The 22504-nt window shown below is 36.0% G+C and overlaps 3 protein-coding genes across 4 annotated transcripts; 1 reads left to right on the top strand and 2 right to left on the bottom strand.

Annotated features, from left to right (window-relative positions):
* Window positions 1-315: 315 nt before the first annotated feature.
* Window positions 316-3046, top strand: LOC127626318 (guanidinoacetate N-methyltransferase). Its single transcript, XM_052102034.1, has 6 exons — window positions 316-631; window positions 1922-2067; window positions 2204-2267; window positions 2363-2430; window positions 2533-2643; window positions 2737-3046. Exons 1-6 carry the CDS (start codon window positions 457-459, stop codon window positions 2875-2877), a joined length of 705 nt encoding a protein of 234 aa, XP_051957994.1. The 5' UTR covers window positions 316-456; the 3' UTR covers window positions 2878-3046.
* A 112-nt stretch (window positions 3047-3158) lies between these two features.
* LOC127626319 (NADH-quinone oxidoreductase subunit B-like) lies at window positions 3159-9024 on the bottom strand. The gene is made up of 8 exons (XM_052102035.1): window positions 8974-9024; window positions 8296-8332; window positions 7333-7401; window positions 7110-7227; window positions 6753-6932; window positions 5536-5582; window positions 5284-5372; window positions 3159-5154 (listed from the first exon to the last, which is right to left on the bottom strand). Exons 1-8 carry the CDS (start codon window positions 8987-8989, stop codon window positions 5057-5059), a joined length of 654 nt encoding a protein of 217 aa, XP_051957995.1. The 5' UTR covers window positions 8990-9024; the 3' UTR covers window positions 3159-5056.
* Window positions 9025-11993: 2969 nt separating this feature from the next.
* On the bottom strand, window positions 11994-21871 carry LOC127626177 (CTD small phosphatase-like protein 2). Of its 2 annotated transcripts, none has more exons than XM_052101781.1 (11): window positions 21593-21871; window positions 20789-20909; window positions 18291-18404; window positions 18025-18133; window positions 17816-17933; window positions 17647-17733; window positions 14934-14996; window positions 14768-14847; window positions 12973-13099; window positions 12724-12819; window positions 11994-12455 (listed from the first exon to the last, which is right to left on the bottom strand). In XM_052101781.1, the coding sequence occupies exons 1-11, from the start codon at window positions 21695-21697 to the stop codon at window positions 12390-12392; spliced, it is 1086 nt and encodes a 361-aa protein (XP_051957741.1). In that variant the 5' UTR covers window positions 21698-21871; the 3' UTR covers window positions 11994-12389. The 2 variants fall into 2 exon arrangements, with proteins under 2 accessions (XP_051957741.1, XP_051957742.1); XM_052101782.1 differs by lacking the exon at window positions 21593-21871 and adding an exon at window positions 21145-21213.
* Window positions 21872-22504: the final 633 nt, after the last annotated feature.

Raw genomic sequence — 22504 nt, 5'->3', positions numbered from 1 at the left:
GTTCTGATTTTTGAAACACCAAAAAAAAAAAAAAAAAAGATGTGTGTCATGGCAATATCATGTTTTTTGGACTTACATGGTATTATTTGAGGTATGTCGGTATAACCATCTGATACCACCACTGTACCATGATACCTCCACAATACTTTTTAAGGGAATGCATAACCCAGTAAGGCATTTCAAATGAATAGTAGTGAAGAAGGTTACAGTGAGGTTAACCTTTATAAATCACAAGCTGTTCCAGCTGTCTAAAGCAATGAACGTCAGAGACCACCCCCTTCAGAGTACTTCTTATCAACTGAGCGCTACACTCACTCACTCTTTCACTACATTTATTCTTGCACAATCAGCAATTCTTTAAATATATATAACCCAAGATAGCGGGGAGAGGATCTCTTCAGCCACTGCACCTATACACAACACTACTACACATCTGTCAACATTCAACAGTCGACCATGGCCGCTGCACAGCCGATATTCTCAAAGGGGGAAAACTGCAAACAAGTGTGGCACGACGCGAATGCTGACTACAATGAGTCCGACACACACTTGGAGATCATGGGCAAACCTGTTATGGAGCGCTGGGAGACTCCATACATGCACTCTCTTGCAACAGTTGCTGCATCTAAAGGTACTTTCGAATTACACTGTTGTTGTTGATTTGATTTGGGAATGCATGAATCTATGAATTGAGTTATATTTTGTTTTAACTTAAAAGTGACTTTATTATAATGGTATATGCAAGACCGTAGCTAGTGGGGTTAAAGGTGGAACTAGTGTCCCAAAGGTCCAGTGGGCCCCACAACAAATTAAAAACTGTATTTTTTAATAGGAAAGGGGCCAAGAGCAATATACAGTTAGGGGGCACATAATTCCTTGCTATGGACCTGGCTATATGCAATCGCATGTCTAATTAGTCGAAAACTTCAACCTAAATTTCAAAATGGAACGTGCTGTAAATACACAAGTCACGTTCTGCAACAAATTCTACTACGACGAAGGCAATGCTCATTAATATGAATTTGCTTATGCTGACGTTGCTTCGTAACCTTCCTGGACAGTCCAAACATATATGTATGTATATCTATTAGTCCAATGGCGTAACCTAATAAATATTCATGAGCACGCCTGTCCAGTAGTAGGACGACGTAATACATGGACTTTCACGTTGCAGCAGCGAGATAGAACGTTTATCTTACGTATTATCTGACTGTGACATGAACACGTGCTTGTGCCACGGTAACAGGTGGTAAGTTCTCCCTAAAACTACAGAAGTCAAAGAATTAACTACATTTAACTCTTTTTCACTACAAATTTGAACATTCCACTAGACGGCGCGCGAGACAGTGAATTGCACGTGTTTTCATTCAATTACATTTTGCCATTATTGATTACTTTACAAACACAAATGCGCTGTTTCATCTCATTTATGTATGCAGATTCTCACAGGAGTGTCACTTCAATGGTTTACTAACTAAATATTTAGAATTTCCTTTTAATTTGAGAAGAGCAGACACTAGTGAACTCTTCTTAAGTCTTTTCGTACCTATTTTTACTCCTCTCTGAAATATCACCTCAGGACCTTTCCCATGACCTCCACTCTGCCAATCATATTTTGCATAGTACAAATAAGATTGTTACTATGTAGAAAACTGAATGTGTCAATTAAATGGATTATATGTATAGGAATCAAAATTCACATTTATTGGTTTACGAAAGAAATTGGACTGGTTTTCTCAAAAAGGAAACAGTAAGCATGCCATATCAAGTATTTTTGATTACACACTGTATATAATAAATGCACAAAATACTCATATACATTATACAATACAAATACAGAGTAATTATATAGATGAATAGTGCATTTGTGTAGATAGAGTCAGCATAAATAAACAACATGACTCCCCTTTTGGATATATAGGTGGACGGGTGCTTGAGATTGGCTTTGGAATGGCCATAGCAGCCACTAAGGTGGAGTCCTTCCCCATTGAGGAGCACTGGATAATTGAGTGCAATGATGGCGTGTTCCAGAGGCTGCAGGAATGGGCCAAGAGTCAGCCACACAAAGTACTGTAATATTCCATTAAACAACTGTGACATCACACAGCTGCTCAAGTCTGCTTTTTCTTTATTGGGTTATGCTGTTATTACATATTACAAGGACTCATACTACATAATTTCATTGTTGTTTTCCACTACATAGGTTGTTCCTCTGAAAGGCCTATGGGAAGATGTGGTACAAACTCTACCTGACAATCACTTTGATGGTAAAATGTGTTTAATATTTACTGTAAGAATGTATTAACAATTTGTTATTAAATATGAGTGAAGAATTCTGTATATATTTGACACCCAATCACAGGTATTCTTTATGACACATATCCTCTGTCAGAAGAAACGTGGCACACACATCAATTCAACTTCATCAAGGTTTGTGACCAACTGCAGTCTGTGAAAACCAGTTATCTTATACAGCATGTTTACCTAACCCAGTTTTTTGAGTTGCTTCGTAATGATAAACTCTGTTCTTAGGGTCATGCAAATAGACTTCTGAAGCCTGGCGGAGTGCTCACATACTGTAATCTCACTTCCTGGGGTGAACTATTGAAAAATAAATTTAACAACATTGACCAAATGTTCCAAGTGAGTGAATTAAATCCTAACACAATCATTTTAACTCAATCCGATTACAGTATTTTGTGATATGATTTTATGTTGTGCAACTTCTACCTTCAGGAGACACAAGTTCCTCACCTGCTTGAAGCTGGATTCAAAAAGGAGAAGATCAGCACCACTCTGATGGACATCAGTCCTCCCAGTGAATGCAAATACTATTCTTTTAATAAGATGATCACACCAACTATTGTTAAAGACTAACAAAACACAAACCCTGTGTTCCTACCCATCATTATACTGTCAATTATCTCAAGAGCTTGCAAATTATTTAATTCATTTATAATGGCGGATTGCACTAAAATCTCTCATAATGACTCCAAAAAAGTTTTATAAATTACCATGAGTAGTTGTACCATGCGGAGATATTTTTTTCTTCTTTTTTGATTGTATTACATGAAAATAAACATTTACATGATTTGCACATTGTTGTATGTTATACTTTATTGCTTTAAGCTCAGAGGGTGGTTTTTTTTAAGATTTCCTGTTTCAGTGGCATATCTAAAATTAAAGATTTATAACTTGAAAAAACAAAACAAAAATAATAAAATAGTGTCAAGTGATTGGGATCATTGTAAAGAAAATGATAAATTATGTGATTCTCCTAAGAAACTGAAAAAAAAAAGTCAAAATTCCCAATCATGTAAACTGTAAGGAAAATGTGCTGATACAACAAAGCAAAAAGTTATAGCATTACAAATATAATTTAACCTAGTGTTCAAAAATGTCTCCAAGTGTTCATAAAGCCTCTCCAAACAAATAAAACACAATTTTACATAAAAACGAATTACACATGCAAACACAATGACTCAAGGTTTGCATAGCATTGTTGCATAGCATAACATGATTTTAGTAATGAGATTTCACAGAACGAGTTTCATTCAGTGCCATCTGAGCTGTGGCATTGGCTGTGTCTTGTTTGGAAGGCTGCGTCTTGTTTGGAAGGCTGCAAGCTAGGTAGGACACGTCTTTTGAAGGCTACAGTATACGAGCATTTCTTAAACAAATCTGGTTTATACGAGAAGGCCTTCGTCGGACAAACGGAAACGGAATGTAATATGGTTGCTATGACAGCACGCCACTCTTTTTTAACAAGCACGAACGCTATGAGTGAGAAGGCAACAAAGTCCCTTTAGAAAGGAATGTATGAGGTAAAATTTAGGAGACTAATGATGTAAAGTGAAAATAAAATAGATTTTACAGTTGTACTTTCAGTCAAACACTTTATTTTAATTATATATTAATATAATTATACATATTCTATACTCTGCACCCATCTACTGGAGGTACTTCTACTTGGGAATTAACATTCGTGGCGTTTGAACATAATTTTTACAGGCAAATTGGCATTATTTGTTTTAGACATTTCCGTTGAAGCAAAGAATTGTGGGTTGTGAGTGCCCAGAAGGATACACCTTATGCATCCACCGAATTCCAGTGAAAGAAGGCTGCATTTGAAGTGTCCTACTCGCTTTTATGAAATGAGACAGCCTTGATGACGTATGCATCAGACAAATGCGACCTACGGAGGACACAACCTTCCAAATGAGACACAGCCATTGAGTCTGTCATGTGCTTAGTGCCATCTTGTGGCCATATGTAACAGTCACCAATCACATGCCTCCCTGCCCAAATATGGATGACTTTTTGCACTGATCTTAACCCAATCTGATTCGTTAACCCAATCCCACTGTAAAATGTATTTACAACAAGGTCATCTGATCAAGGAACTCTAAGGTGTTTTCAGCCAGATTGCAAGATGTCAGATGCAGTGTGCACTGTGCACATTGTACTTTGTCAATTATCTAATGATCTATGCATTCGATTACCTTGTGTGAGGGCTCGTTTGAAAGATAATTGCCTCATCTAAATAATGTGATATTTTGTTGTTTACATTTCATGAAGTTATAAGAGAAAACACTGCAGGTAAACAACACCTGTTCACATGAAACTTAAATGTCAAAGACATGTACATAGCTATTACTGACTATATTTTTGTCAGAGTACAAATAGGCAGGTTGTATCCAACTCTTTGAGAGCTTTCCAACAACATGTGACACATGGGTATTTGATCATGATTTTACAGATTACAATAAGATGTACAGTGCATAATTATTAATAAATTATCAAAACAGAACACAAATTTCAAAACACATGTTCAGTTTTGGTCATAATGCCTACATATTTTCCAAAGGAACCTATTTTGTGTTGACTCAGACATGTAAAATACAAATATCTGATCAAAATGAATTCAAATGCTCAGCGTTTAGGCAGAAAGTCCTTTATTGTGCAAAGAGTAGGAGCTTAAGCTAGAGTAATTTGCACAACAAATTACCAATTTTAAATATTTATTTTTACAGACCAGACACACGTCAATCCCATCTCACTTGCGATACCAAATTCTCATTTTCTTCTCTCGTTTGATCTTTTTCTGTAACTGCAGAGTTCCATAAAGCAGAGCCTCTGCCGTTGGAGGGCAACCTGGAGAAACAATCAAATACATTGCGATACGATACTTTAAATACCTGGATAATAAAGAACATTTTGAAACCACACTATCTAAAAGAGTCAATCTTGGTTATGTCTTTTAGAATTTTAAATGATACACACCTGGGACGTAGATGTCCACTGGAACAATGCGATCGCATCCTCGGACCACCGAATAAGAGTAATGATAGTAGCCTCCTCCATTAGCACAGCTACCAGAAAGAAACAAATCAGAAATCAGTTGCAGTATTGTGAGGTCCTATAACCAGCTCGAGCTAGTTAAGCTTGTCAGGTGAAAACATCAGCAGTCAGATTTTTGCAACGTCTGTGCTGATCAGCTGATTTCTCATGCAGGTGTTAAAGGAAGTGTCTTACCTTCCCATGGAAATGACGTATCTGGGCTCTGGCATCTGATCATACACCTGCCATGAGCAAGACATACAAATATTACTGTAGCAGAACAGTCGTGTAAACAGCTACCTATCATTTGGGAGCAGTAAGAGGTTTACAAACCTGATGCAAACCACATCTACACACAGGTTGAAATCATATTAAAATATGATTTTTTTGGAATGCGTCTCAGTCTGATAAGTTAGATCAGATATGAGATTTATTTATTTTTTTAAATTTGCCATTTGAGACACAACACTTTTGACATCTCACACAGGGCGCAAGAGTGTCTCACTCTTTTTTCCTACAGAGGACTAGATGACATTCACCATGTAGTGAACAGAAAGAGTTTTGGAGGGTTTTCAGTGCCAAAGCAATATGTTATAATGTACGATGTGAAGTACGAAGTGCTTTTCTAACGGTTGCCAAATTGTGTACTTGAAGGAGCGAACAGTATTCAGGTCAGCATATCACTATTATGGTTATTTTTAAAAGCCATTTTGCATATATTGCAGGTTACTGTAGCATTTCTGTCATCTTTATCAGAGAAGCCTATGGAATTTTCGGAACATTATCACTGTTGATACAATGCTATGCGCATGTGCATTACAGGTACAGAACATGTAAGATTGTTGTTGATATGTTGATGCGTTACATGGTTGACCAGAGCGAAACAGTAAACAAACACCAGTTCTGAAGTGCATTCTGTGTCTTTTAAAGCAAGTCTGACAGAACATCACAGCCTATATTGAGTCACTCTGCCTTTTCAGTGCAGAGGCACCGACTTCACACCCGCTGTATTTCCTTCAGATGCGTTTTATAAATCACGTAGTGAGCAACTAGTCAACTTTTGGCTGACAGTGTCAGTTGTAGTCGACTAGTCAATGCAGCCCCTAGTTACAATGCAAAAATGTTCAGTTTTACATCCTCTCTTTTCATACTGACATCTACTCACAGGGGATCTCTGAGAAATTCTATTGCCGTTGTGCTGATGTTTTAATCATTACTATAGCAACCGATGATCATGCACTTGATTATAGACTATAATAATCTGAATAAAAAGATTTGATCACTTGCAACATGACAGTGTGGAGAGTCAGTCCTAAAGACCAGATATAAAAATCGGATTTGAGTTTAGTGTGAACAAAGCCTAATATGCAGTACTTGAAAGTGTTTACAGTTAATTCAAATGGTGCAAGTACCTTTCGTAAAGCAGGAGCCATTTTATTTGTGAGTGTTCCTGCAACAATCATGACATCAGCTTGTCTGGGGCTGGCTCTGAATACAACACCAAATCGATCCATGTCATAACGAGGGGCAGCCATGTGCATCATCTCCACAGCACAACATGCCAGACCAAAGGTCATGGGCCACAAGGAGCTCTAAACAGAAACACGGATTGAACAAAATCACTCCTGATACTTTCATTGCTTTAGGAAGAGTTTCAACTTTCAAAACATGACATCTCACAAAGTGTACAGAAAGAAAACCTGATTTTGTTAATTTCTTGAGCAGAAAATGCATTTATTTGGAACCTATAATGGGGAAGAGTTACATACTCTTCGTGCCCAGTTGACCAGATCATCCAGCTTGGTGATGATGTATTCACCCTTACTGCTGACAGCGGAAGCTGGTTTTGTAGCCAGAGCCGTGCTTTTCTCTCTAATCGAGACCAGGCTGGAAAAAGGAAGGTAAGCTCAATTAATATAAATATATATATCTCAAAATTACAATTTCAAGGACATGCCATACACAAACATTACAAAATAATTTATTCCACACCTTTTGGAGTTTTCATCCTTTGTGTCTGTCAACTGAACTTTTTTGTGAGTTGTTAATGATGAAATGGCCCTATATTAAAAACACAATGCAAGTTAAAGATACAAAATTATTATACTATATCATATTATGCTGAAGGTGATTACATACTGTATATAGTTTTTATGATCAAATCATTCTACAATACAAAATAATCATAGAAATTACACAACTCATCATTTACTCACCCTTGAGCCATCCCAGATGTGTATGAACCTCTCTTCTGCCGAACACAAATGAAGATTTTTAGAACAATATCTCAGCTCTGTAGGTAGATACAATGCAAGAGAAAGAAAAAAAAAAAAGCTCCAAAAAGCATATAAAGGCATCATAAAAGTAATCCATAAGACTTGAGTGGTTTTATCAATGTCTTCTGAAGTGATTAAATATGTTTTGGATGAGAACAGACCAGAATGTAACACATTGTTTTCACTGTACATCTGACATCTGCAGTCTCCTTGGCGATCATGATTTTAAAGCTCGATTACACTTCCTAGTGCCTTCTTGCACGCTGCGCATGCATCAAGCATGATCAAGTTCGAAATCATTGCTTAGTCTTGCTTAGAGTGTGCAATGGCAGAACTTTCAGTGAAAATTTGTATTTTTTGGTCTGTTCTTACTCAAAACTGATTAGATCACTTAAGAATGTATGGACAAAACCTTATAGTCTTATAGTTTACTTATATGCTGCCTTTGTGTTTTTTGGAGCTTCATAGGTTTGGTCACCATTTACTTGCATTGTATGGACCTACAGAGCTGAGGCATTCTTCAAAATGTTTCATTTATATTCTGCAGGGGGGAAAAGTTATTCACATCTGGGATGAGGGTAAATGATGAGTGAATTTTAGTGGCACCAGTGATAGTCCCACCTTTTCTTATACCAGCCTAAAGTTCCTAGGTCTGGTCAGATGCAAATGTATAACTTACCTTAGATTAAAAGAGCCGAGGATGGGAAGTCGGGGAACTGCAATAATAACACAAATGTTATTATATACAAACAGTATGATTCGGAAAAATGCCTTTGCAACATGTTCAAGAGGAATGCAAGTAGTATGATCTGCTATCAGTTGTACCACAGCTTGATCTGGTTCAAAAATAGATTTACATTTTATACAACAAAGTCTGTAAAGTGTAGTGTTTCTCAAAATATCAACCAACAACAAAGAAAATCGAACAATCTCATTTCCTTATAAATAACTCACGAATATTGTTACAGATTTAATTGTTTTATCTCACTAAACATGCACTAAATTCAGCCAGGCTATTATGTATCAGCTTTGTAACAATGGTTTTACAGAAATCGTGGCATATTGCCGGCGTGATTGTCATTTCTTGATTTAAAAAGGCAGAAGTTCAACATGATGTTTATGTAGTTTGATCATTATGTAATACACGTTGTTTTTAATCTGACAGTCTCAGACCAGAATGTTAAGTAACAAGGTCAGTGAGGAAAATCCTTCACAGCATGACACAATTCCCTTAACAGGCGAAAATGTATTAATGTAAAGTTAAACCTAATACAATCCATCTAAATATGATGCAGTGACTGCGATGTTGCTTTATCTTCATGTTTAAAAACGTCTCAGAACGATCCCGTTTACTTACCCATCAACGCCGCCATCTTTGCAAAATATCTACTTCAGTCGTGACGCAACTTCCTGCTTGTGAGTAAAAGACCGTTTATAATCCAACACAGTATTGAATTATTACTTTCAAACAAGATCCTACAGTAAACTGATAAATTATAGGAATAGTAAACCCCAAAATAATAATAAAAAAATCTTTCATCATTGACCCTCATGTCATCTCAGTGACTATTTTTCTTCTTCTGCAGAACACAACTGAAGATTTTTAGCAGAATATCTCAACTCTGTCGGTCCATACAATGCAATTGAATGGTGGCCAGAACTTTGAATGTTCAAAAAGCATATAAAAGGCAGCATAAAAGTAATCCAGTGGTTAAATTAATATCTTCAGAAGCGACAAGATTGGTGTGTGAGAAACATACCAATATTTATGTCCTTTTTTAAACTAGATTTAATATAAATCCCTTTCCAGTAGGTGGTGATCTGCACAAAGAATGAGAATGACTAAAAACCAAAGAATGTGAAAGTTAAAATAAAGATTTATAGTAAAACAGGCTTAAATAACAATCTGTTTCTCACCCACACTTTTCATATCACTTCTGAAGATATAGATTTAACCAGTGGAGTCTTTTGTCTTACTTTTATTCTGCCTTTATGTGATTTTTTTAACCTTCAAAATGCTGGTCACTATTCACTTGCATTGTATGAACCCACAGAGCTGAGATATTCTTCTAAAAATCTTCATGATTTGAGCAGAAGAAAGTAAGTAATACACATCAGGGATGGCATGCATAAATTATGATGAATTTAATTTTTTTTTTTTTGTAAACTATCCCTTTAATTATTACTTAAAAAAAATAAAATAAAAAAATCCCACAGTATTACATTTCTTTTTTTTTTATACAAAATCCTGATGCAACAGTGCACTAAATTACTTTCAAAATACAATTCAATACAATACTATTATAACATTCAATATTACTTGATTATAAATGTGTTTACTTTTATGGAATTAAGTAGTAATAATAAACTAAATCAAACATGTATTGTACAACCACATCCTCAACATTGTGAAACATAGATTTGCTCCTGAGGTTTCATTCTGGTAGTGTGTTTGGGTTTATGAAGGGTTCTCCTATGGAGGTCTGGTAATTGTTGGACTATTTATACGTCATCTGTCAGAAGCCCGATGAAGGCACCAGTAGCAAGTTTCCCTGGGAGAATAGTAACCAGCGGAAGGCATGGATAGCCCTATATCATCCTACAGGTGAAACTCGAAAAATTAGAATATCTTGCAAAAGTTCATTAATTTCAGTAATTCAACTTAAAAGGTGAAACTATTATATTATATAGACTCATTACAAGCAAAGTAAGATATTTCAAGCCTTTATTTGATATAATTTTGATGATTATGGCTTACAGCTTATGAAAACCCAAATTCACAATCTCAGAAAATTTGAATATTGTGAAAAGGTTCAGTATTGTAGGCTCAAAGTGTCACACTCTAATCAGCTAAACACCTGCAAAGGGTTCCTGAGCCTTTAAATGGTCTCTCAGTCTGGTTCAGTTGAATTCACAATCATGGGGAAGACTGCTGACCTGACAGTTGTGCAGAAAACCATCATTGACACCCTCCACAAGGAGGGAAAGACACAAAAGGTAATTGCAAAAGAAGTTGGATGTTCTCAAGGTGCTGTATCAAAGCACATTAATAGAAAGTTAAGTGGAAGGGAAAAGTGTGGAAGAAAAAGGTGCACAAGCAGCAGGGATGACCGTAGCCTGGAGAGGATTGTCAGGAAAAGGCCATTCAAATGTGTGGGGAGCTTCACAAGGAGTGGACTGAGGCTGGAGTTACTGCATCAAGAGCCACCACACACAGGCGGGTCCTGGACATGGGCTTCAAATGTCAAGCGTCTTACCTGGGCTAAAGAAAAAAAGAACTGGTCTGTTGCTCAGTGGTCCAAAGTCCTCTTTTCTGATGAGAGCAAATTTTGCATCTCATTTGGAAACCAAGGTCCCAGAGTCTGGAGGAAGAATGGAGAGGCACACAATCCAAGATGCTTGAAGTCCAGTGTGAAGTTTCCACAGTCTGTGTTGGTTTGGGGAGCCATGTCATCGGCTGGTGTTGGTCCACTGTGCTTTATTAAGTCCAGAGTCGACGCAGCCGTCTACCGAGACATTTTAGAGCACTTCATGCTTCCTTCAGCAGACAAGCTTTATGGAGATGCTGACTTCATTTTCCAGCAGGACTTGGCACCTGCCCACACTGCCAAAACCTGGTTCAATGACCATGGTATTACTGTGCTTGATTGGCCAGCAAACTCGCCTGACCTGAACCCCATAGAGAATCTATGGGGCATTGCCAAGAGAAAGATGAGAGACATGAGACCAAACAATGCAGAAGAGCTGAAGGCCGCTATTGAAGCATCTTGGTCTTCCATAACACCTCAGCAGTGCCACAGGCTGATAGCATCCATGCCACGCCGCATTGAGGCAGTAATTAATGCAAAAGGGGACCAAACCAAGTACTGAGTACATATGCATGATTATACTTTTCAGAGGGCCGACATTTCTGTATTTAAAATCCTTTTTTTTTTTATTGATTTCATGTAATATTCTAATTTTCTGAGATTCTGAATTTGGGGTTTTCATAAGCTGTAAGCCATAATCATCAAAATTATATCAAATAAAGGCTTGAAATATCTTACTTTGCTTGTAATGAGTCTATATAATATATTAGTTTCACCTTTTAAGTTGAATTACTGAAATTAATGAACTTTTGCACGATATTCTAATTTTTCGAGTTTCACCTGTATATGGGATAGATAGTGCTTGGTTGGCCATTTTTAATACCTGCACTGTATAACTTTGCTGATTTGTGCACCCACACCGTGATGCAGGAGGGTGAGAATGGTGGGGGCCAGAATAAACTAAAGAGGGCCTGCCTGATTCTGTATTGCTCGAGATGGTAGATAACTTCATAATGTGAAATTACTTTTGAAGAAACTCAAAGAAATTGTTTTCTCAAAAAAAAAAACACTCTTTTTTTTAGTTTATTGGAGTCCTTTATAAATAGACTTCTGAATACAACACAAACATTCATTTAAATCAATTAAACACTCTTTAAAGTGTGAAAAATGAGCAAAAACATTTCTCCACTGGGGCTATTAAATACTTAACACAATCCTGTACAAATACATCAAGGTTTAGCAATAAATTAAAAGGCAGTATTCTAGCCCTAATCTTCACAGGGAGTCAGAACACCAGCTGACCAGGGTGAAATGTTAAGACTGTTCTCTATCAAATAAACAGTTGCGCTTCTCTCTGGTGTAAATTATAGCAGAGTAAAAGCTTAAAATATATTTAGCCCTAGTTGGCATGTCATCTGGGAAGTTCACTGCATGGCTTTACAGATATTTGCATTTCATAAAGGGTTCAGTCTTCAGAAAGCAACCTGTGAAAGTGGTCGGTTCTCTTCTTCAGAACGTTCCTGAAGTCATCCTACAAACACAAATCAAATTCAAGTTTATCATTAATAAATAAAAATAAAAAATCAAGTACTTTTTCTTATACTAGTAATATACAAAAATGTAAGTTATAAAAGGAATAATTATGATAATTCATATTTATATCCTGAAGTTTAAAAATAAAAAATAATAATAAATGTTTCATAATTTATGCTAACATTTTTGCTACTGTAGCTTTGAGACTTATTTAAATGTGAAAATGGCACATGCAAAATGAATATTAATGCCTTAAAAGCACTCACAGCGTGCAATAGTTTCTCCATGTAAGGGATGAGCTTTTGCAGCTCACGGTCCTCTTGATCTCCAAACCAGCTCTTAATGGGAATCATGTTCATCAACTGCAAAAAATAAATAAATACATAGATCAAGCCGCATTCCATCCAATCCAAGCTCACTGATGCATATAACATTCCACCCAAAAGTCACACTGGCATACTGGTCAAACCACATGGAATGGAATCCTGGACTCTGTGCTGTAAGAACAGACATACATGATATGGGAAAGTGTGGGGGGCGTTGTCCAGGATGACTGTCTTTGACAAGTCCCGCTCCAGCACACTCAAGTCTTTAATGTAGTGTCCAAGCACACATGCGCAATCATCCTGATACAAACGATGCCTTGAAAAATAAAATAAAAAACCACATAATTACAAAGCGTAACCATTTTTATCCTTAAAGTGTGTATTATCAAACAAACTGCAAAAATAATGATTAAAAATATAACTGTCAAAATATTAATACAGTCTTGACCAACACAAAATAGGTATCTCACTTTACAATGCATGTAGACATTCTGACCAAACTGAACAAGTGCTTTGAATTATTTATTTTTTTTTATCATTTATTAATAATTTTGCACTGTACATATTATTGTTATCAGTAAATACATACAAATCATCAAATGGCCATGTGTCATATGTTGTTGGAAAACTCTTAAAGAGTACAATACAACCAGCCCATTTGTTTTACTCACTGACATATATAAAGAGTAATAGCCAAGTATACGTCTTTGACACTGTCTTCATGTGAACAGGTGCTTCTCATATGCCGCATTTTTGCATTTAAATTCATGAAAAATAAACAGAACATAAAATATCACATACCATTACTGCGCACACACACACACACACACACACACACACACACACACACGGTAATTGGAAATTAGTTAATTGACACAAAGCACAATGTGGTCACAACATCTGGCTATCTGGCATCTTGCATTCTGGCTGAAAACACGTTAGCTTTCCTGGATCGACGACATCAGAAATGATGCAGCGACATGGAACACTAAGCCAATCGGACTGGGTTTAAATCGGTGCAAAACGTCATCCATATTTGGGCAGAGAGACATGTGATTAGTGGCTGTTATATATGACCACCAGGAGATGGCAGCAAATACATGACACAGACTTATTGATGACTCAATTGACACAGAATGAAACTCATTCTGTGAAATCTCATTATTAAAATCATGTCTGCATGCTATGCAACCCTTTAGTCATTGCTGCTTTTGCATGTGTAATTAGTTTTTATGTACAATTATTATATTTTATTTGTATGGGGAGGCTTTTGGACACTTTTTCTCAGTTACAGTTGACATGATTGGGAGCAAAACAAAAGCAATTATTCCCAACCACCTTATTTAAACCATGAAGTATATAATGTAAAATCAGAAAAATATGAAAAAAATAAATAAAATAAAATAAAAAATTAATGAAAAAAAGAAATTTGGCTCAAGTGTTTTGTGATTTTTCAGCAATTTCTTATGCTGAAAGTTTCATAATTTATCAATCTATGTCATACATTTTTTATTTACAATGATACCACACACTTGCCCCTCCTTTTTTTTTTTTTTTTTTTGTCAAGTTATAAGCCTTTAATTTTGGGTATGCCACTGAAACAGGAAATCTTTAAAAACATCCTCAGTGCTTAAAGGGTTAAAAGATGCCACCTATCTGCCCCAAACTCACCCCATTGGTTTACCTAATGTTGTTAGCACTCAAAACTGTTTTTAGGCATCTGATATACACTGACAGAGTGCCGGTGCCAAATCTGATCCTGTCATGCAAAATTAAAAAGAAAAACTGGCTCCACACCAGCCCAATAAACGTGGTGGATACAAACTAGAAATCACTAACCAACACTATAAATAACCGGCAAACTTTTTGTAACAGCAACAACTCAATCTTGCCAGTTTGATAAAAAATAAATAAAAGTATATCAATCCAAATATGAACAAAGAAGCATTTTACACTTCCAAGCAAAACATGTATAAAGCCTCACCTAAAAAGCTTTTTATTAGGGTCCAATATGTCCACAATCTTTTCAGCATATTCCTTTTTAGCAGAGGTATAAACAAACATCTGGAACAGGAAAAAACAATACATATTTATTTACTGGGAACAATGAGCATTTGAGAACCATCCCAATTGTCAGTTTTTGTTTTTACCTCAAAATGCTTGGTCATGGCTTGTAGGAACTCTTTCACATATGGCCTGAGAATTAGGTAGACCTATGAAAAAAAGAATTGATGAAAGATTAAAAAAAAAAAGTATGTCTAAAATAATATAAAGTAATAAAACATAATTCTAAAGCATTTCCATGACAGCTGCAGGACTTTAAACAGTACTTCAAATCTTCTCACATGGAAAAGCTTTAGGGAATAGTTAACACCAAGATGAAAATACTGTGTTAACGAATGTCGCTCCAAACCCATATGAATGTATCTCTTCTGCGAAACACAATAGCATTTGATAATGACTCTCTTTAAAGCTTAAAAACAGCCTAAAGTAGTCCATTCCACTCTTGCATAATACTCAAAGTCTTCTGAAGACATATGATAAGAGTTGCAACGATCCATGTATGTTTTTATAAGATGCACCTTTATTTTGACACTTTAAAGCCAGCCACATCCGTACGCATTACCGTTAGGTGATGCAGCAACCTTATAATATTCATCTCGGTTTAGAAGCACTAGATAGGCTTCTCATGTGGGACATGGATATGCGTGGAGTGATTGAAGCCTGAAAGGATTAGTTCACCCAAAAATTTAAATTCAGTCTTTGTTTACTCACCCCTGTGTGGTTATAACCCCATGTGACTTCTTTTCTTTTTCTTAACACAAAGAAATTGTGAAAAAAACAACAACATTATGCTCAGTGATATCATACAATGACAGTTTATGGTGATCATTTCTTTATGCTTCAAAAGGACACAAAAGTATAATTCAGAAGTCTAATAAATTATTGTATGCGACTTATGGAGTGTTCAAGTGAAAACACGTTTGTTATGCTTCAACAGGACCACCAGCGATATTAACAACAGAAAACAAAACACAGCTGCACACAAACCAGAAAACAGAAATACAAACATGTTTGAAGAGTTTGTAGTCGAAAAACAGATGCACTTCTATGCCTAGTGGACGGGGTTAAACGGCGTGATGCCAAATACAGAAACAAAGCGTTTAACAGAATGTCCTATCACTCGTCGCGGCTGCTTAGGACAAAAACTCTGATTAACATAGAAAAGATCATTTTTATGGCGTGTTGTTTGCAGTCTGAGTTGGACACGTTGTGACTGTGGCTGCCTTCAGCCCCATCCCTCCATCTGATTGAGGACTACCAAATAAGCCTGGACATTGAAATGCATCTATTTTTCATCTACAAACTCTTCAAACATGCTTTGTAAGTTCTGTTCTCTGGTTTGTGTGCAGCTCTGCTGTGTTTTCCATTGTTAATATTGATGGTGGTTCTGTTGAAACCAAACAAATGACTTTTCGCTTAAAAGCTCCACCGTGTGAGGGGGCAGCTTAGCTACTGTTCTCGTGCAGACTCATGAACCCGCAGAGCAGGCCAATGTTCGGTCAAGTGTTTCACTTAATAATACATTCGATTTTGATTTGTTTCCCACCAAACCTTATCGTATTCCTTCAGAACAAGACATGACAATAATTTTTAAGATGTCTGATATATACATTTTTGTCCTTTTGAAGCTTGAAGAGGTGGTCACCATAAACTGCCATTGTATGACATCACGGAGCACAACATTTTTCACAATTTCTCCCTTTGTGTTGTGAAAAAGAAAGTCAGTCATATGGGGTTATAACAACACAGAGCAATGATTGAATTGTAATTTTTGGGTAAACTATCACTTGAAGTTGCTCTCTGCTTTGTGGATGTGCAAGTAAGTTTTAATTACCTACCGCAAAACGCACACAAATTGTCTGTTAATAATAGCATTAGATTACCGGAATCAAGTGATTTTCATGATGTTTGGTTCTGTAAATGGTTCTTGAACCTGCATCCTTCCGGTGATGTGGACAGAAAACCAAACTAAAATTAACAAAACAAATTTTTCAGCTCTGCAAGCTCTGATCCCCCAAAATTACACTTTTGAGCCGGTTACTTTGAATGCACATTATCATTTGCACTGTAGATTCAGTTTATTCCATTTCCAACAAATGACTCCTTGAGCCAGTTCTTTTTTAGAGAATCAACAACTATGGCGCTACCAGTGTTGTCCGATTCACGAACTAATGACTCTTATGAGCCGGCTCTTGTTAGTGAATATACAAAACTTATGAAGCAGTATGAGCTGACCAGTTAAATCTGACTGAATTAATGGACTACTTTGAAATAACCCAAGAAATGTTACTGTGTTATATGTACATAACATTCAGATTTGTTTTAATAAGTGAATAATCTAAAAGAATATCATAATAAAATAATATCTAAAATGGACTTTCAGGCATTTAAAAATTGCACAAATAATAAAATTCTTTAAAAAAATTAGCTCACTTTTAAATATTTACACAGTATTATTTTAATTTTTTATCTCATGTCTGTAAAATACACTTTTAAAATGCAATAAACAATTAAAAAATTGGCCTGCAAAAAATCTGACTGGCTGGTATTTTTTTCATCTACCAGCACCCTTGGCTGGTAGGCCAAAAAATTAATTTCGGACCCTGGCAATGACTACTTTTTGGGTAAGCCACAAGCAAATGATACAGAATGGAAATCAGTGATCACAATATTCTTCAAAATATATCCTTTTGTGTTCCGCAGAAGAAGAAAAAATGTGTTGGTTTTGAAGCGACAAGGGAGAGTAAATAATGACAGAATCATTTTGGGGTGAACTATTCCAATAAATCATTCACAAACCTTGTACTTGTGATCTTGAAACCGGGTGTTGAATGTATGTTCTGCATCATTGATCATATTAAGCGAACTGAACACGAGGGTTTCATCCTATGTTAAAAAAACATAAGATCTGAAATGTCACAAACTAAAATCTCTAAACCACAATCCAACCAGTGCACAAAAGACTCACCAAATCGAGCACTAGGGTAGCAGCAGGTGTGCTCCTTGTCTTTGGTGGAATGTCCCGAACTGCTGAGACGGGTCTGGACTGTTGTGAACGGTTTGGAATGTTCTTAATAAAGGTATAACTGAGGAAAAACAAACAATTACAATTAAACCACTGAATGAAAAGCACAAAATCAATTCCTTTTATTTTAAATGAATAGAGGAAAGACTCACGGACTGAACACTTCATCATTTTCGTCATCCTCTGAGAGAGGGCTGATGGCACTGTAGCCAAACACACAGTGTTCAGGACTGAAAAGGGCTCCTGAGTTTGGCTGCTCACCTATTAAACAATTAACTTCTGATAAAACAGTTCAGAACAACTCACTTTTATCCCAAAATGCAAATCAGGAAACTGATTATTAATGAAAGAACTATAGACAACATGTTTTATAAAAAAAGTTCCAAACCAGTTGGTCTTGTAGTGTTTTTGCACTCACTGTCTTTAGAGGGTGTGTGGAAACGCACTGCAGGAGAGTAGAGGCTTCGAGCAGCAGGATTCAATGAGGAATGTCTTTCCCGTAGGTGATGGACTGGGGTTTTGAAATCCGATTCTTAAAATACAAAAAGGCAAGGATAATCATGAATAGTCATTGTATATCAGGCATTGTTCAAAAGTTTGTAATCACTATGAAATTTACACTATTAAGTAAGGTTGTATTAAAGGGATAGTTCATTATATTGCTGAAAACTTCATGAATTGTGTTTGAAATAATGGTCATATCAACAGAGGACCTTTTAAATGGATAGTTAACCCAAACTTCTCATAATTTACTCAACTTAATGCCATTCCAAATGTGTGACTTTCTTCTACTGAACACAAAGATTTTTAGAAGAAGATCTCAACTCTGTTGGTTCATTCAATGCAAGTATATGATTGCCAGACGTTTGGAGCTCCAAAAAGAATATAAAGGCAGCATAAAAGATCCAGATGACTCCAGTGGTTAAATCTATATCTTCAGAAGCGGTAAGTCCTTTTTTTTAACTAAAAATTCTACTCCCTGACCAGTTGGTGGCGATATGCATGAAAAATGAGAATCATCAAAAACAAAAGAAGAATGTGAAACTGGAGATTTATTGTAAAAAATTACTTAAATACTGAATTGTTTCTCACCCACAACCATCATATCGCTTCTGAAGACATGGAATTAACCACTGGAGTCTTATGGATTACTTTTAGGCTGCTGTTATATGTTTTTTGGACTTTCAAAGATCTGACCACCATTCACTTGCATTGTAAGATCCTATAGAGCAGAGATATTCTTCTAAAAAGCTTTGTGTTCAGCAGAAGTAAGAAAGTCATACACATCTGGGCAGAGTTGGGAGCAAGTCACACATGTCAAGTCACAAGTATTAACCATCAAGTCTCAAGGGCAGTGCAGACAAATCAAGCAAGTCAAGTCGAGTCCTGATGAGTTTCAAGTCAAGTCAAGTCAAGCCACAGTACTAAAATAAAGAGGTTATAATTTTTAATAAATATTTATATTTGCTCTGAAAAGATTAACTAATATACATATCTTTACATAATTATTATTTATTTTTATTTTTTTACATTAATTGTATAACAGTAATGTGTTATACTAATATAAATATATATATTAGTAAATTGCATAAATGAACATGCACCGTATTTTTATTGTGGGCACTTAAAAATACTGTGAATACATCTAGATAAATTATTATCTGAATTGTTTAGATTTAAAGAATTAACCGGTTAAAATGTATAAGACTGTGTAAAAATGCGGTCAGATTTTCACATTGATCTAACAAAAATGGCAGACGGACTGAATGAAAAAGCAAATTCGCTCTCTGACAGTAGGTGGCGCTCATGGAACAACAGAAAAATAGCGGTTACCCTGGTAACGCCAATACACAAAGCAGCCCTGCGCTTATAAACAATACTTTATTATGTATTATATGAAGGTAAGATGAAAAGAAAATGCCATCGAAACTTTTCTGAAGACAGCGAGTTCCCTTCAGATACATTTATATAAAATAGTCATAAATGTATTCAAGGGCTTTAGTTAAAGTCTTCAGGAGTCATAATCACTATGAAAGCACTTGGATTTCATCAGGAGTCATTCTGTATATTTTATCATACTTGTCACATTTTAAATAAAGTGTTGTGACTGCAAATCTGCCTGTTATGTTTTTATATTGCCAACAAATGGTTATGGTATATTGTTGACTGTTGAGAAGGTTTAGAAAAGGCACACACATTTAGAGGCAACGTCAGGTAATTTCAAACTTGTCGCGCTACAAAACATGAGATTAATCGTGAATCATTTAAATTTACTGACAACCTCAAACATTTGAACAGTAATTTTACATATTAAAATGTCTGGATAATGAAATGATAATTAAATTATTTACTTACCTTTCCTTGTGGTTTTTGAAATGTCTGATGAAATTCGAGGTTGTGGTTGTTGTATTGGATTATTTGCGTTGCATATTGTGCATCTGGCAAATCTTTTTTATTAACATGGTCCAATTCTAAATCTTTATATCCAAAGGAAATTATTTTGGGAACTCGACAATCATCTGTCATTTTGGCGTGTTGTGAGCGCAGTGTTAACTGCGCAGATGCAGATGTGTGGCTTACATTTTTGCATATTAATTAATTTGTCACAATATATTTTTAAACACATTTCATTACTGTTTATTGAAAATAATAATAATAAAAAACATGCAAGTCATTGTCGAGTCATGCAGTTCAAGTCAAGTCTCGAGTCGCTGGTTCTCAAATCAAAGTCAAGTAATTTTCTTCATTTAGTAAAGCAAGTCACAAATCCTTAAATATGCGAGTCACAAGTCCTTAAATATGCGAGTCAAGTCATGTAACTCAAGTACCCCACCTCTGCCTCTGGGATTGGATGAGCGTGAGTAAATGAATACAATTCCTTTAATTTCATAGCACCCTTAAACAACGTGCATTTACCTTTACAGTCATCAGTTGATAAAGATTTTGTCATTCCACATTTAATGCGTGGACGTTTGGTTGCTGTTGGAACTGTTTCAGATTCCAGATTCAAGCGGTCCTGAAGAACTTCTACCTCGTCCTAAAGTAAGGGAGAACAAGGACATGAAAGTGTCTTAATCAATATGCCATTTCTCAAACAAACCTTTCAAGTAAACACAAACTGAAAAATTACAGACATATATTTAAACCTTTAAGCAAATCCACAGTTCCTGTTATAAACTATTACGTGTAACAATTCCAAATACATTCGTATATAGCAAATACTTTTTAAATAATAATATAAGGGTTAATTTCTTGAGAAAGAGAGAATATACATCTGCTTTTTCGTCTTGAAATCACCAGTATCTACAAAATACGTATGCACCTTCCACATCAGTACACAGAGAAGCTGATTGGCCGAGAAACAACATTGCCGTTCTAAAATACTGAACACTTATTGGCTGCGAGGAACGAATGTCCCACCCATCTGCACATCTGGGCCAGAACTGACGCTCACACTCAACAACACACACATTCTAAATTATAATTAATCTGAACAAGAACTTGTGTCGGAAAGTCTTTAAAAATATTATTGATAATGATATCCGACTATAGTAACGTCATTTAACTCGTTCTCTGAATCTCCCACAACGCTTCTGTTAGCATCATGCTAACTAGGCCTGTGCAGATCATCCAGAAAGCGGAAGCATATACTCCATAAGACAAAACGCACACGCGTTTGCTTTTTTCAATATATTTAGTGTTCATTACAGCAGGACGGACCTGTATCTGGACCCGTGGGGTCTGCGGTTCCGGAGCAGCTCGACGGCGGCGTCGAGGGGACGGCGTTGGGTTTTCATTAAAAATATTCCTTGAACGAAGTCTCATTTTCCCGCAGACCTGATTAAAAATATGTATTTAGTATGCGAAATTTAAACGATCAAAAAGAATGCAGTAGCCCGGGAGGCGCGTTAATCTCCATGAATGTGGATCGTCGATTTTGTCTTGCTGTTTCTATACGGACTGACCTAAGTTTAAAAACTCATTGAAAGCGCTACCGTGTCTCAGCCAATCAGAGTAAAAGCTCCAGGCAGTTGGCGGAGCAACGTGATGCGGAAGTCACGTTGATAACAGGATTCTGTTTACATTGAGAACGCTTCACTTTATAGGTCACAGATATTAAAGCAAAAAAAAAAACAAAAAAAGCCATAAAGACCTCTATATTTTGTCAGAGGAAAACTCTTTATTTTAAACATTTATTAAAGTAAAATTAGGGAACGTGGACAAACAATTGCTCTCTCAACTAAAGATCTGTATAATGCGTTATAACTAGGATACTGACAAGGCTAAATATTTTTCTGACATCACTTTGAAATTACCATAAATTATTATTATTTTAAAACGTATCAATAACTTTTCAAATTCGGTAACTTGTTAGAGATCATAACCACAGGAAATATGCTCTCGGTTTAAAATGGCACATAAACATAGTTTATTTGATTTTGCACTCAGGTGCACTCAGTAATTTTTTCCTCCTAAAGTTTATCTCCTAAATACATGAATTATAAGTTTGCAATAGATGTAGGATATCATGACCACTCACAATTAAATGAAGACTACAGTCATATCAGTAACCTTATAGCCTAATAGCTGTTTTATTCTACACGGAGAGCTTTCGCACATATGTGTTGCCAT

The sequence above is a fragment of the Xyrauchen texanus genome, chromosome 32 (genome assembly GCF_025860055.1).
Source record: "Xyrauchen texanus isolate HMW12.3.18 chromosome 32, RBS_HiC_50CHRs, whole genome shotgun sequence".
Classification (NCBI taxonomy): domain Eukaryota; kingdom Metazoa; phylum Chordata; class Actinopteri; order Cypriniformes; family Catostomidae; genus Xyrauchen; species Xyrauchen texanus.
The sequence above is the reverse complement of the archived record's forward strand: the minus strand, read 5'-3'. Positions and strand labels throughout refer to the sequence as shown.

Coding starts and splice junctions, on each gene's coding strand:
- LOC127626177 (XM_052101781.1), bottom strand. CDS start 21,697: ATGAGACTTCGTTCAAGGAATATTTTTAATGAAAACCCAACGCCGTCC. Junction 17,934..18,024: donor AATGATGAAGTGTTCAGTCC/GTGAGTCTTTCC, acceptor GTTTTTCCTCAG/TTATACCTTTATTAAGAACA. Junction 17,734..17,815: donor CTACCCTAGTGCTCGATTTG/GTGAGTCTTTTG, acceptor TTTTTAACATAG/GATGAAACCCTCGTGTTCAG.
- LOC127626319 (XM_052102035.1), bottom strand. Junction 5,583..6,752: donor TGGCTCCTGCTTTACGAAAG/GTACTTGCACCA, acceptor TGCTCATGGCAG/GTGTATGATCAGATGCCAGA. Junction 5,155..5,283: donor AGTGGACATCTACGTCCCAG/GTGTGTATCATT, acceptor TTGTTTCTCCAG/GTTGCCCTCCAACGGCAGAG.
- LOC127626318 (XM_052102034.1), top strand. CDS start 457: ATGGCCGCTGCACAGCCGATATTCTCAAAGGGGGAAAACTGCAAACAA. Junction 632..1,921: donor AACAGTTGCTGCATCTAAAG/GTACTTTCGAAT, acceptor TTGGATATATAG/GTGGACGGGTGCTTGAGATT. Junction 2,068..2,203: donor CCAAGAGTCAGCCACACAAA/GTACTGTAATAT, acceptor TCCACTACATAG/GTTGTTCCTCTGAAAGGCCT.